Genomic DNA, 12,673 nt, shown 5'->3' with positions numbered 1-12,673 from the left:
AACTGTGGGCTCTTCTCAACTTTCGAGCTTTGGCATGGGAACCCGAGAAAACCACAGAGTTCGGGCCACGGCTACAGATTCCTCGAGATCCCCGATACCCCCGCGTCCCTCCAGCCCTGCTCTTTCCCTCCAGTCGTGCTTCTTCCCCCTAAGCCCCGTCCTCCAAGTGAAGGGGGCGGAGGCGGGGCGGGGGGTCACCTGCCCGAAAAGTCTGGGGCGCCGGGTCCTGCCCCAGTACTCCAGACCCCGCCCTTCGATAGTTTATACCCAGCCGGGGCTCCCCCCGTGGGAACGGGGACCAGCTGGCCGGAAGCGCCAAACTGCGTCCCTGTCCGGGCCCCGGGGATCAATCAGGCCGAGGAGTTAATTATGTAATGAGGGGGCAGGGGGTCGGGGCTAATGAAGCAGCCGAGGGGCGGAGGGGGGAGGGGTGGGTACCCAGGTATCCGGCCTCCTCTTGGACCCCTTCGAGGCCCCAGGGGTCTCCACCCCAGCGCAACTCCAGGGCCCCACAAAGAGGGGAGGGGCTGTGATCCAGGGTCTGGAAGGGGCTGAGCTGCTAGCTATAAAGGGGGCATCTCTCTGTAAGAGGGGCACTCTATGCAGCGTGACCTGAGGCCAGGAGGGGCTCCTCCATGTACCATCCAAGAGAGTTGTACCCCTCCCTGGGGACCGGCTACCGCCTCGGGCACCCCCAGCCCGGGGTGGACTCCAGCTTCCCGCCTGCCCTGGCTGAGGGCTACCGCTACCCAGGTGAGCACTGGGGCCCAATCCTGGGTAGAGGTCTGGGGGGGTGCAGTGGCCCTCAGCTGACTCCTCCTCCCCACCCCCCTTCCAGATCTGGACACTCCCAAACTGGACTGTTTTCTCTCGGGGATTGAGGCTGCTCCCCGCACCCTGGCGGCACCCCCACCTCTGCCGCCGGCCCTGAGCACTGAGCCAGCCCCGCCAGCCCCAGAGGTCCTTCACTCACTCCCTGGGGTCAGCCTGAGCCTGGAGAACCGGGAGTTGTGGAAGGAGTTCAGCTCCGTGGGGACGGAGATGATCATCACCAAAGCTGGAAGGTGAGGTGCTGGGCCAGGGGAGGGGGTTCTTTTGTGAAAGGCAGAGTCACTGGTGATAGGACCAGGTTTGGGATGGTTTAGGTGGGTGGTGTGGAGCTCTGCCTCAGGTCAGTCTCATGGTGGCTGGGGCCAGGGGTTACTCTGTGGCTGAATCGGAGGTCATTCTGAGGCAAGGGTCAAGAATCAGTCCGTGGAGTCAGTGGCTGAGTTTAGGGGCCAATCTGTGGGAGGGGTCATAGGTCAGTCTGGGCCAGGGTCAGGAAGACTGGCTGGGTTAGAGGTCAGTCTGCAACCTGGGTTAGGGGTCTTCGTGTGGCTGGAGTCAGACTAGGACCTGGTCAAGGGTCATGTATTTTTGTCTGAAAACAATTTGTCCAGCAGCTGCAGGTTCTGGAGCTGGTCACCAGGTGAGGAGTCCAGGGTGGGAGCAGAGTCTCTGAGCAGAGTTCAGGGAGAAAGGCTGCCTCTGTGCAGGGAGTTTGAGGGGATGGGAGGCAGGCGCCCTGCATTGTGAACCTGGTCTGTCAGATCATCTCACCTGTCTGGCCGTTTTCCCTAGCTGTATTAATGGGACAAGCTGACCTTCCAGCTCTCAGTCTCTGCTTCTTAGTTCTACTTCCACCTTCCTTGAGTCTCCTCTGACAGAATTGGCTGTGCCAGCCCTGGCCAGTGGGTAGCTCCAGGCCTCTCCTGTCCCCTCTTCTGTCCAGGCGCATGTTCCCTGCCTGCCGAGTGTCTGTCACCGGCCTGGACCCTGAAGCCCGCTACCTGTTTCTTTTGGATGTGGTCCCTGTGGATGGGGCCCGCTACCGCTGGCAAGGCCGGCGCTGGGAGCCCAGCGGCAAGGCTGAGCCCCGCCTGCCCGGCCGCGTCTACATTCACCCTGATTCTCCCGCCACCGGTGCCCACTGGATGCGGCAACCTGTGTCTTTCCATCGTGTCAAGCTCACCAACAGCACACTGGACCCCCATGGCCACGTGAGGCCCAAGCTGGGGCTTCGGGAGGGATGTTGGGGTGGCGTTGGGACTGGGATGGAAGGCTGAGGTTGGAGCCCTGGGCAGGGAGTCACTCCCTTTTCTCCCCTCCCAGCTGATCTTGCACTCCATGCACAAGTACCAGCCCCGTGTACACCTGGTGCGGGCCGCCCAGCTTTGCAGCCAACACTGGGGGGGCGTCGCCTCCTTCCGCTTCCCTGAAACCACGTTCATCTCTGTGACAGCCTACCAGAACCCACGGGTGAGTGGCCTGCTGGAGGGGGTGGTGGCACCTTGCCCAGACAGCAGGAGCTTTGACCCTGGATGTGTGCCTCCAGATCACACAACTGAAGATTGCAGCCAACCCCTTTGCCAAGGGCTTCCGGGAGAACGGCAGAAACTGTAAGAGGTGGGCACTGTTCATTCATTCATTCCACAAATGTTTATTAACTGCCCGCCATGTGCCAGCCACTGTCCTCAGCACTGGGATGAACTGGTCAACAAAAGCTTCTACCCTCATGGAACTGATATTCTAATGGCCAGAGCAGATATCAACAAGGAATGAGTAAAATATTACATAATATGTTAGAGATACATTCTAAGGGGAAAAGAAATATAGCACAGAAGGATAGAAAGGTTTGGGGTGAGGTGCTAGAAAGTAAAAATGCCTCACTGAGAAGACAGACTTGAAGTAAGGGAGGGAGTCACAGCAATATCTGGGGGAAAAGCATTCTAGGGAGTGGGAGCAGCCCGTGCAAAGGCCCTGAGGTAGAACCGTGTCTGCAATGTGGCTGGAGTGGCATGAGCCTTGGGGCAAATGAGAGATGAGGTCAGAATGGTGAGGGGAGCCAGGGTGTATCAGACAGTGTAAGTCTTGGTAAGGACTTTGGTTTCTATCCTTAGTACAACTCCCTCAGAGCTGGGCCTCGGCCTGTGAGAAGCTTGCAGTCTGTCAGAACAGATAGACATTCATTAAAGGATTGTTTTAATAAATGGAAACTGTGACAATGTTATTGGGGAGGATGTGTGATGCCAAGGGAGGGAGGTGAAGGGTAATAACCTTGAGGAAATTATTCTTGAACTGAGACAAGAAGGATGACTTAAGCAGGTGAAGAGGGCACAGAAGAGGATTCCAGAGGGGCCCTGAGATGGATGACAAGTAAGAAAGGATCTAGTGTAGATGGAGCAGAAGGAACAAGGTCTGGGGTCAGATCTTGCAGGGTCTGTAACTTGGGAAGGAGTTTTGATTGATCCTAAATGCAAGAGGAGGAAACCACTGAAAAGTTTTAAGCTGAGATAAATCCCGCCTCTGCCCCCTTTCCAGTCATTTAATTTTCTGGCCTTCAGTTCCTTTACCTGTAGAATGGGTATAATAATGGCCCTACCTGATAGGGCCCCTGGGTGGGTGAAATGTGTGGCACCTGGTAAGTGCAATTATTACCATCATCATCATTATCATCATCATCCCCCAGGGAGCGAGACGCCCGTGTGAAGAGGAAACTGCGGGGCCCAGAGCAGGGAGCCACAAAGGCCTATGGGAATGGAGGTGAGTGTTGTCCCAATGGTGATGGCGCTGGCCCTGGGGTGTTGATCCTCTTCAACCCAACCTGTCCCTTGTCTCCCTAGATGCCCTAGGTGGCCCCTGTGACTCCACACTTGGGGGGGACGTTCGTGAATCACACCCAGAGCAGGCCCCAGCACCCCGGGAAGCGGCCCCTGCCCCAGTTCCTCCACGTGGTGGCCCCAGTGCCGAGGCCTACCTTCTGCATCCTGCTGCTTTCCATGGTGCGCCCGGTCACCTTGCCACCAGGTGAGTGGGACAAGGGCCGGGGGCTGGGCCGGGCCGGGCCAGAGGTCCTTCTCCCTGTCCTGATACCTCTCCACCTCAGGACCCCCAGCTTCCCTGAGGCTCCCGACTCTGGACGCCCAGCCCCCTACTCAACTGCGTTCCTGGAGCTGCAGCCCGGGCCCGGGGGCTCAGGGTACCCAGCAGCCCCACCCTCCACACCCTTTGCCCCACACTTCCTCCAAGGGGGCCCCTTCCCCCTGCCTTACCCTGGGCCAGGGGGTTACCTGGATGTGGGCTCCAAACCCATGTACTGAGCTGGCGTTGGTCCCCCCTGCCTCCACCTCCCATCCCAAACTTCCAGTTCCCCTTCCCCCAGTCCTGGAGCCCCCTTACTCCCATTGGCCCCACCCCCATGCCAAATGGCTGCCTTGGGCCTCCCCCCACAAAATCCTTTCACACTTTGATTTTACTCCCACCCCCTCTGGCTTCAAAGCCCAGGCCAGGCTGCTGGGAGTCCAGCTGGGGCCAGCTTCCCCTTCCCGACTCTCACCTCGGTGTGAATGGAGGGAGGCTCTGCCTGGCCAAATGGGGCCCCAAACTAGCATCCCCACCTCTGGGCCTCATCCCTAGGCTTGGGCCAGTTCTAACCCCTTGCCCCAGTGCAAGCCACACCAGTCTGTTCTCAGGACCAGAGTATTTTTGTTAATAAAACTTCAAAGATACCAATGCTCTGGGCTAATGGTGTTTGGCTCTGGGCAGGGCTGGGCAAACAAGCGTCCTGATCTGCTTGACCTCATGCACATAAAGCAACGTGTCTGGGCCTCAGTTTCCTCAACCTGAATCTACTAACACTAGCTACTTTGAAAATTAAATCAGACTGCCACTTCACCTTCAGGGAGCGGTGGTGCTACTGAGTGGGGACCCAGAGGCCCTGGGCAAGCTGGCCAGAGGCTCGCCTTCTTGGCAAGATTAGGACTCTGGGCCTAATAAACCCCTAATGCCCACCCCAGGCCAGCATACTGCTCATCCCAAGTAAAGTCTGACACAAATCCAAAGACCATTTTTCTTCTTTTATTAGAATTTTTTTCTTTTTTTTCCTCAAAATTTTTATCTAAAAACAAACCAAAAAAAAAAAAAAAGAAAAAACAAAAACAAAAAAAAGTATTGGAAACTTCATGGTTAAAGTGGGGGGAAAGGAAAGGAGGAGCATGAAGCAGAGGCTCCAACCCTCTCCAGATCAAGTCCTCACCCTCCTGCCCTCCTGTGCCCTCTCAGTCGGGCAAGGGCAGAGCTGGGGACACAACCCCCCCCAATGCCCAGCTTCTGTCAGGGGGAGAAGGCAGAGTCACAGTGGTCCAAGGGCCAGAGGGCTTGGAGGGGATGGGGGGCCAACGGGGTCACAGGAAGTAGTCGGCCACAGGCTTCTTGGAGGGAATGCCCCTGGTCTCCTGCGGAGCAGCCTCGAAGATGATGAAATCCTTCTGGAGGTGTTCGTCTAGCTCCAGGATGGCTGCCACATTCCCACAGCTGAAGTGGGAAGGCAGCAGTTACAGGAGCGGGCAGCACAGACCCCCACTCCCTCCTGGCCCTCCTGGCCCAGCCAGCTCACCGGTAGCAGTAGTTGGGGGCTGACCACACGGTGAGCACAGTCTCATTGAAATGCCACTTGTAACCTTCCATCACCAGCTGATGGGCGCGGCAGATCATGTCAATGTCGTTGGCTGCATTGAACTGGGCCACCACGTCACTGCCAAATAGGTAGCCAGCCCCACGGGGGCTCACACCCCAGCCTGTCGTGTCTGAGGCAAATGAAGGTAGGCATGGGGGAGGGCACCCTTAAGGCTTCTCTGACTGTCCACAGCCCTTCAGAGGTGAATATCCTGTCCCTCCCCCAAGTCACCAGAGGCCTGTGGGGCAAGGGCATGGGGCATGGCTATGTTCTGAAGGGTTCTAGGAGATAGGACAGCAAATGTCAAAGCAGGCAAGCGCCACAGGAGAGAGAACCTCCCAATAGCCAGAGCCATCTCACAACTGGTACCCAAGCAGGTCCATGAGAGTGAAAGGAGGCACTCACAATGATGCCGACCTAACAGTGTGAACAAGGACCAACTGGGGTGGAAGGGCACCTGGGGTGGGAGTGATGGGGCTGTGTGGTGCTTTTGACCTTGGCTCTGCTTTATACCAGCTGGGGAACAACACAAAACAAGGGGTCCTCAAGGGCTCAGTCTGAGAGTCTGATCTCTGCGGAAGGTGCTGAGTGGTTCTGAGGTCCCTTCACATTTGGGGAGCCACGGGTTTGGTCCTTAGCCACCCCCTGGGCCATGACATGCAGGCCCCAACCCATTCCCAGAATGCAAAGCCTGCAGCTACCCAGGCTCCCCCTGCCTTCATTGGGGAGCTCCCGCCAGCCGGCAGATGGAGCACAAGACCAGTGACCACCAGCCCTGCTCTGGTTCCGCCCCCAACTCACCTGGCCTGACTGTCCCTTTGAGGCTCTTCCTTTATCCACAGGGCCCTCTCAGGCTCTTGCCAAACTAGGAGCAGAGACCCTGGCCCCTGCCCACCCTCACCTTCGGGGTCAGACCACAACAGGTCACACATGGGCCCGTCATGAGGCACTTCTTGCTTCCGGTCAATGGTCCGGATCTGATCCAGGGTCTGGATGGAGGGGGAGAGACCCCCATGCACGCAGAAGATCTATAGGGGCGAGCAAGGAGGGAGGGAGTGGAGGCTCCACCCCAGGAACTCTGTCAGCACCGACCCTGGGAAGCCCCATGGCTTGCCCACCTTGCCGTCGATGATAGCCGACAGGCTGAGGTAGTCAAAGATCTCAGTGCAGTAGCGCCACACGGTCACCGAGCCATACTTGCGCAGGCACTCATCATAGAAGCCGTAGACCTGGGTGATCTGGCGGCTCTCATGGTTGCCCCGGATCAGGGTGATACGGTCAGGATAGCGCACCTGGGACATGAGCAGGGCAAAGGGCTGAGCCCGAGGCCCAGGAACACCCCTCGCTCCTCTAAGCCTCACCTCAGCCCAGTTCCTTTCCCGGCCCACTCACATAGCATTATCTCTGGCTGAACTTGTTGCATCTGCCTCCCAGATCTCTAGTCCCTCTTGCAAAGGGAACAAAGCTAACTCCTCCCCGTCAACCCACAAACTTCATGGCTCTTCTCTCACCTACCAGATGCAGACCCAGTCCTCAGCAAGCCATTCCAGACCCTTTGTTATTGGGCTCCTTACAACTCCTCTCCCCACCAATGGACACCATATCCACATCCAGCCAGACCCAATGTCTTATCACCTTCCGAGCATGTTGCACCTCTATTCCCTTCCCTGGGATGCTTCCCCTGTTAACCTCACCCTCCAGGGGCCCAATCACAGGTCCCTAAATCGAGGAAGGCTTCTCTGACCACCTCCCACCTAAGCAAAATCCATCTGTCTGTTCTGCGAATCACATTACAGGGTTCTAGGCAGCACAGCTTAGATTTGGGGGTAGTCAAAGTAGGAGATAGGGACAGAAAGGAGGCAGGTAGGTCGGGCCTGGGGCTGGGGTTCAGAAGCCAGAGCTACTCACCTTAAGTGCCAGCAGCAGGAGGAACGTTTCGACACTGTAGAAACCACGGTCCACAAAGTCCCCCATGAAGAGGTAGTTGGTCTCAGGGACGTCACCACCCACCTGGGGAGGGAGAGATTCTTCTTGGTCCTATACTCTCCCCTACCCACTCATGATGCCCACTTTCATGTCAAGTTGAGGCCCTTCTTCACAAAGAGCTGCATCCAACTAGAAGCCTTGCCCCCACTCTGCTCACCAAACTAAGGACTCCCACTCCCAATTAAAGGGGTGTTCCAGTCATCCCCCCAAGTCAACTTTCCCCCATACTCACTCTGAACAGCTCCTTGAGGTCATAAAATTGTCCATGGATGTCACCACACACCTGGGAGTGGGGAGGTAGGTCAGAGCTCACTCACACAGCTTGAAAGCCTATGTTCCCAGGGGCGACCCTTCAAAACACCCACACTTTAGAAGATTACCATTCTTAGCTAAGTCCCTACATCTCAGAGCCAAAAATCTATTCTCTCACCCTAAGTGAGCCTGGTCTGAAATTGCCTGCCATGCCAACCTGAGTGCCAATTATTCTGTGGGCAAGAGCTACAGCCAAGATTCTCCAGCTGGATCTACAGCTTCCGGAGAGGTTGGTCCCCAACTCTTCCTCCTCCCCTCCAGGTACTCAGAACAAAGTTTCTAATGGGGAGCCACAGAAACATGTGGAGTAGAACCACTCACCAAATTAGTAGTCCTTCTGCTCTGCCCAAGAATATCCCCCCCTCCCCCAATGAAAGACCCTTCCTACAATACCCACCGCTTATAACTGGGCTTCCTTGATGATGGGGGACAGGACAGATCCAAAAGCTTTCTGGGCTCCCAGGAACCAGGGGTGGACCCAGGGAGCCCACAGTGCTCAGAGACCAGGTCCCCAGAGGGGTAACTCACTGTGACTGGCGAGTCCACCCTCTGAACGTTGCTCTCCTCCACCAAGATCTCTCTGGAGACAGAAATCAGGGTCACTGTAGCCAGGCCAGCCCAGCCCAATTCCTGACCTTTTTTACAAGGGGCTCCTAAGCCCTAAGGGGACTGGAATGAGATCAGCAATTTCCCCAGGAAAGGCTGGCCACAACCCTCCACTGCTCAACACCCTTCCATTGCTCCCTGCTGCCAACAGGACAAAGTCCAATCTCCTATCCAGCATTCAAAAACCTTCCAAGTAGCCTTTGACTCTTCCAGCCTGGTCTCTCCCTACTCTCTTGCACACGTCCAGCACTTGCTCCTGGAAAACAGGGCTCCATGTGGATCCTGCAGGGCCACCTGAGACTGTGCCCAAGGCTGAGTTTCACTTGTCATAGGACCCTCCTCCCAGACTGTCTGAAGATACAGGTGGGTACCCTGGGCAGGCCAGTCATCAGATGTACCTTCAAAGTGATGTGTGAGGGCATTTTCAACATTTAATTAGGAAGCAGTGAAGACTTTATTCTTTGCTTTCTCCCTTTAGCAGAGTCTACCTCTTATTTGAGTAAGCACAAGGTTGACTCATTTTGTTGGTTATGGACACCCAATTTAAGTCGTGCCATTATTTCCAAATTTTGTCCCTGATGATGAGAACAATGGTGACCAATCGCACTTGCAGCAACTGCTGTAAGTTCCTAAAATGGACTGAGGGGGCTGGGACAACTAAAAGCACTTTGGAGCTGGTCTAGTCAGGGTGATTTCCTTGGGCTGATAAAACACACAGGAGTCACAGACAGGCACTTAGAGGGGCCTTGCCTGTTCACCAAACCCAGGCTGAGGAGGGTCTGTGTGGGGCAAAGAGTCTAATGGCCACAGGCTCAGAACCCAGCTCTGCCTCTTCAGTCAAAATACTTGGCCTCCAGGAGTCTGGCTTTCTTTTCTATAAAATGGAGCAAATAATTCCAACCTCACAGGATGGCTGGGAAGAAATTTCTTTTTTTTCTTGCCAGTTGAGAGACAAGCTAATAGTGGGCCTGTTGTTCAAGAAACACACACATGGTAATCCTGCCTGTTCTTCTCCCACAATTCTCCAGGCTGGGGGAAGCCACAGTCAAACAATTTCTTGCGGGAAGAAGGTGATTAAGATTCCTCACTGTCATTCACCCATCTCAGGCCTTCATTCCTACTCTCATCCTGCTCAGAAAGCCTTTCCTCAATGGCCCTGCCCGACTGGCAGGATCCTTCCCTGATGACTTCACCCCATGCCAGTACTGCCCTCTTCTAACATAGCAGTAACAATAACAATGTCAAATGTGCATTGTACCAAAAAGCACTATGCTAAGGTCATTCCAGGTACCAGCACACTGAATCTTCACAACCTCTTATTAAGTATATTATCCCCACTTTACAGTTGATGGAACGGAGTCTCAGGGAGTTCAAGATGACAAACATTACTAGCAAGTGGCAGAGCTCAAATTCAAACCCTGAGCCATCATCCTCCAACAGCCTCTGCTCTTACCACTACATCATTCTACTTCCCACAGAACTCGTTGGGCCTCCCTCCAACCAATGTTTAATTCTTCTCTAGCTTATTTGCTATGATTTCTAAGGCCCTCGCACTGAACACCAGAGTTGGTCCCACTCCACCCCTTCTTGCATTATGGCCTGAAAAAGGATGGAACATGGAGATCTTATCACCTACCTTTAAGGGTTGCTGGTGAAATTAGAAGAGTTTTGTAAACCTTAGAGTTTGTAACTTTCCTGCCTTGATTCTTTGTTCTTGCTGACACTCCCTTTGTCTCCTCCTTATTTTTCAAGGCCTATCCCAAAGTTTATCTCCTCCAAGAAGTCTTCACTTCTCTTCCCAAAAATAGGATTGTTACACTGAGCTTCCTAAATACTTTCGAGCATTTCCTACAGAAGGCTGGTGGCTCGAGGCATTATCCTACTCCTCTCAGGGAAAGCTTCCCAAATGGTCCAGGTTCAAAGTTCTGAGCTGGGTTTGCCCCGGGTCAGAACCGCTGGGCAGCCGGGCCTCCCCTCCCCGGGGTCACCAGGCTCACCTAGCCTTGGCGCAAAGGGCCTTGACTTCGCTCTCTTTGATGAGCTCGCAGCGCCGCAGTTGCTCTATCTGCCGGTCCAGGTCGCTGATCTCCGCCATGGCCCACCCCCGGCGCGGGTCAGAGCCGGGGCCACTGCCCCCTCCGCACCGCACAGGGGTTTCCTGGGAAAGACGAAGACAAGCTCGCGGATATGAGTGTCCGTGCGGGGCGCTGGGGGTAACTCGGTTCGGAGGCTGGCCAGTCCCGTGTCCCCGCTCCCGCCACCCGCCTCCCCTCACATTGGCCTCCAGACCCGCGGCGTCCCACTGCCCGGGCCGCAGCGCCACCAACTCCCGTCGAACCCCGCAGGTCCCGCGTTAGGGGACAGTAGCCTGGAGGGGTCTCGAACTATTACCGCCGCTGCGACTCCGGCTCCGGCTCTTAGTCTACCTGCCTCCCTCCTTCCCTCGGCTTTCCGCCACCGCCACCGCTGCTCCCACTTCCGGCCCCGCCGCGGAAGCAAAGGGAAGCCAGTTCCGTCGCGCCCCGGAAGTGGCGTCATACACACCCCTCCCTCCCTCGCCGCGCCCATAACCCCACCTCTCAAGCCTAAGAAGGGAAGTGAGCTGAAGGAACCGGTTATTGGCAACGTCGGGGCGGAAGTCGTGGACCAAGCCGGCTGGCGCTGGAGGGGTATTGGAGACACCAGGCCCATTCCTTCCCATTTTGGTTAGAGAAGCTGAAGTGGAGCTCGGGCTAAACCTTGTAACTTCATGTTATTTTTGCTCATTTATTTTAGTCTGCCTCCGCTATTACATTTCTTGCAGGATGGAACTTTGTCTTGCTCACCGTTGTAGCCCCAGCGCTAAGAACACTGCCTGGCACATAGTAGGCATACACGAATATTTGCTTATGGCCGAAGGAATCCCAAACCAAGTCTCCTTCCATGTCCCCGGGGAAACCTTTGCCATGGAGACCTCCAAAGTTAGAGGCGGAAAGAAGGATCTACCTTTCCCTCATCAAGCCTGTGGCCTCCCTCACTACAAATGGGTCCCCTTGGCCCATTCAGTTGTTTTCTATTGCAGGCACAGCAATGTGTTAAGAAAAGGAAACTGGCTCGCAGAAGTTAACTTGTTCGTGGTTGCATTCCTAGGGATTGGGGATTTCAATCAGGGTTGAGATTTGAACTCGGGAACTATTCTCAAATCTAGTTTCTCCACCTTTCCAACACTTATCCTCTCTCGAACTCAATTAGTTTTTATACGATTAAGAAGTCCAAGACTTCCAAAACTCCCCTAGTTGGCATTTGTAGTCCTCTGCTTCCCTTTGTCTCTTTTGCTCCAGGTAGAGGAAGATATTGGTCTCTAACCTAAGCATGATCTACCACCTTTCCCATCTATGGGACTCTGCACATTGTGTTCCCTTTTGGAAGCCCGTTTTGACCTCTTTCTACTTACCCTCAACTTTTATTTGCTTTACTTCAAGTTTTGTTTCCCAGAGAATTGAGTGAGGCTCAGCAGTAAGACTGGGTTTGGTATGTGAATGCACGTACCAGGTGTTAATATGCAGAGAGAAGGGAAGGCCCTAGGTAAGTCAGTTCTATGAGGACAAGTGCAGGGATCCCTTAGGTCCAGAGAGGACATAAAGGTCATGTCCTTTTTTATAGAAGGGGAGCTCAGGAAAAAGTTCCTAGCAGAAAAGATGGCAGTGAGAGGGGCTGCAGGAAGTTTGGAAGTGGCACCAGGACTAACATCCCTGGCTAGGATCTTTGACAGCTAGAAAGAACCTGGTGTCATTACTATAACATCCCAGCCTGGGTGACAGGGGAAGTTTCAAGACATTATTGCACAGGAATAGCTGCAGGGCCTTTACTCCTGGGTTATGAAATGTGGCAGCTGCTAAAACTCAGTTTCTAACCTGGAACCTCAGCTCCACAGCTGAGCTTCTGTATGTTACAGGCATTATTCAGGGGAATGTGGGAGAGAATTTTAAATGGCTTCAGTGCCTCCAGGACCTAAAGAGGACTGAGAAGCTAATTTTAACCCCACCTCATTAAGATAGGGCAGTGGACCAGCCCAATAATGTAGATTACAAGGATATGTATTAATAATCCTGTTTCCCCCAACAAACTGTGATCTTGAGGAAGATAGCCAGGAATAAGAGTACTTACTCATCTTGAACACCTGTTATATTACTTTTTTTTTTTTTTAAGGTACCAGGGAATGAACCCAGGACCTCGTACATGGGAAGCCAGTGCTCAATCACTGAGCCACATCTGCTTACCTGAGTTGGATAC

The 12,673-nt window shown here is 54.5% G+C and overlaps 2 protein-coding genes across 3 annotated transcripts; one reads left to right on the top strand and one right to left on the bottom strand.

Annotated features, from left to right (window-relative positions):
- The first annotated feature begins 81 nt into the window (after positions 1-81).
- Positions 82-4,550, top strand: TBX6 (T-box transcription factor 6). The gene is made up of 8 exons (XM_058286104.1): positions 82-753; positions 839-1,064; positions 1,775-2,042; positions 2,155-2,301; positions 2,378-2,448; positions 3,512-3,585; positions 3,666-3,849; positions 3,929-4,550. The coding sequence occupies exons 1-8, from the start codon at positions 636-638 to the stop codon at positions 4,140-4,142; spliced, it is 1,302 nt and encodes a 433-aa protein (XP_058142087.1). The 5' UTR covers positions 82-635; the 3' UTR covers positions 4,143-4,550.
- A 333-nt stretch (positions 4,551-4,883) lies between these two features.
- On the bottom strand, positions 4,884-10,916 carry PPP4C (protein phosphatase 4 catalytic subunit). 2 transcript variants are annotated; one of them, XM_058286105.2, is made up of 9 exons: positions 10,828-10,916; positions 10,399-10,559; positions 8,324-8,375; positions 7,716-7,766; positions 7,406-7,507; positions 6,616-6,789; positions 6,399-6,525; positions 5,438-5,627; positions 4,884-5,355 (listed from the first exon to the last, which is right to left on the bottom strand). In XM_058286105.2, exons 2-9 carry the CDS (start codon positions 10,494-10,496, stop codon positions 5,226-5,228), a joined length of 924 nt encoding a protein of 307 aa, XP_058142088.1. In that variant the 5' UTR covers positions 10,497-10,559; positions 10,828-10,916; the 3' UTR covers positions 4,884-5,225. The 2 variants fall into 2 exon arrangements, with proteins under 2 accessions (XP_058142088.1, XP_004461534.1); XM_004461477.4 differs by having other exon boundaries at positions 10,793-10,915.
- Between the last annotated feature and the right edge of the window lie 1,757 nt (positions 10,917-12,673).

Source organism: Dasypus novemcinctus, chromosome 23, assembly GCF_030445035.2.
Source record: "Dasypus novemcinctus isolate mDasNov1 chromosome 23, mDasNov1.1.hap2, whole genome shotgun sequence".
Taxonomy (NCBI): Eukaryota; Metazoa; Chordata; class Mammalia; order Cingulata; family Dasypodidae; genus Dasypus; species Dasypus novemcinctus.
This window is presented reverse-complemented; position numbering and strand designations above follow the sequence as displayed.

Excerpts from the sequence above, each read along its gene's own strand:
- PPP4C (XM_058286105.2), bottom strand. The coding sequence starts at position 10,496 with ATGGCGGAGATCAGCGACCTGGACCGGCAGATAGAGCAACTGCGGCGC. Across the intron at positions 7,767-8,323 it reads GGGTGGACTCGCCAGTCACA|GTGTGTGGTGACATCCATGG; the intron begins GTGAGTTACCCC and ends CCCCACTCCCAG. Across the intron at positions 7,508-7,715 it reads ACCTCAAGGAGCTGTTCAGA|GTGGGTGGTGACGTCCCTGA; the intron begins GTGAGTATGGGG and ends CTCCCTCCCCAG.
- TBX6 (XM_058286104.1), top strand. The coding sequence starts at position 636 with ATGTACCATCCAAGAGAGTTGTACCCCTCCCTGGGGACCGGCTACCGC. Across the intron at positions 754-838 it reads TGAGGGCTACCGCTACCCAG|ATCTGGACACTCCCAAACTG; the intron begins GTGAGCACTGGG and ends CCCCCCTTCCAG. Across the intron at positions 3,586-3,665 it reads AAAGGCCTATGGGAATGGAG|ATGCCCTAGGTGGCCCCTGT; the intron begins GTGAGTGTTGTC and ends TTGTCTCCCTAG.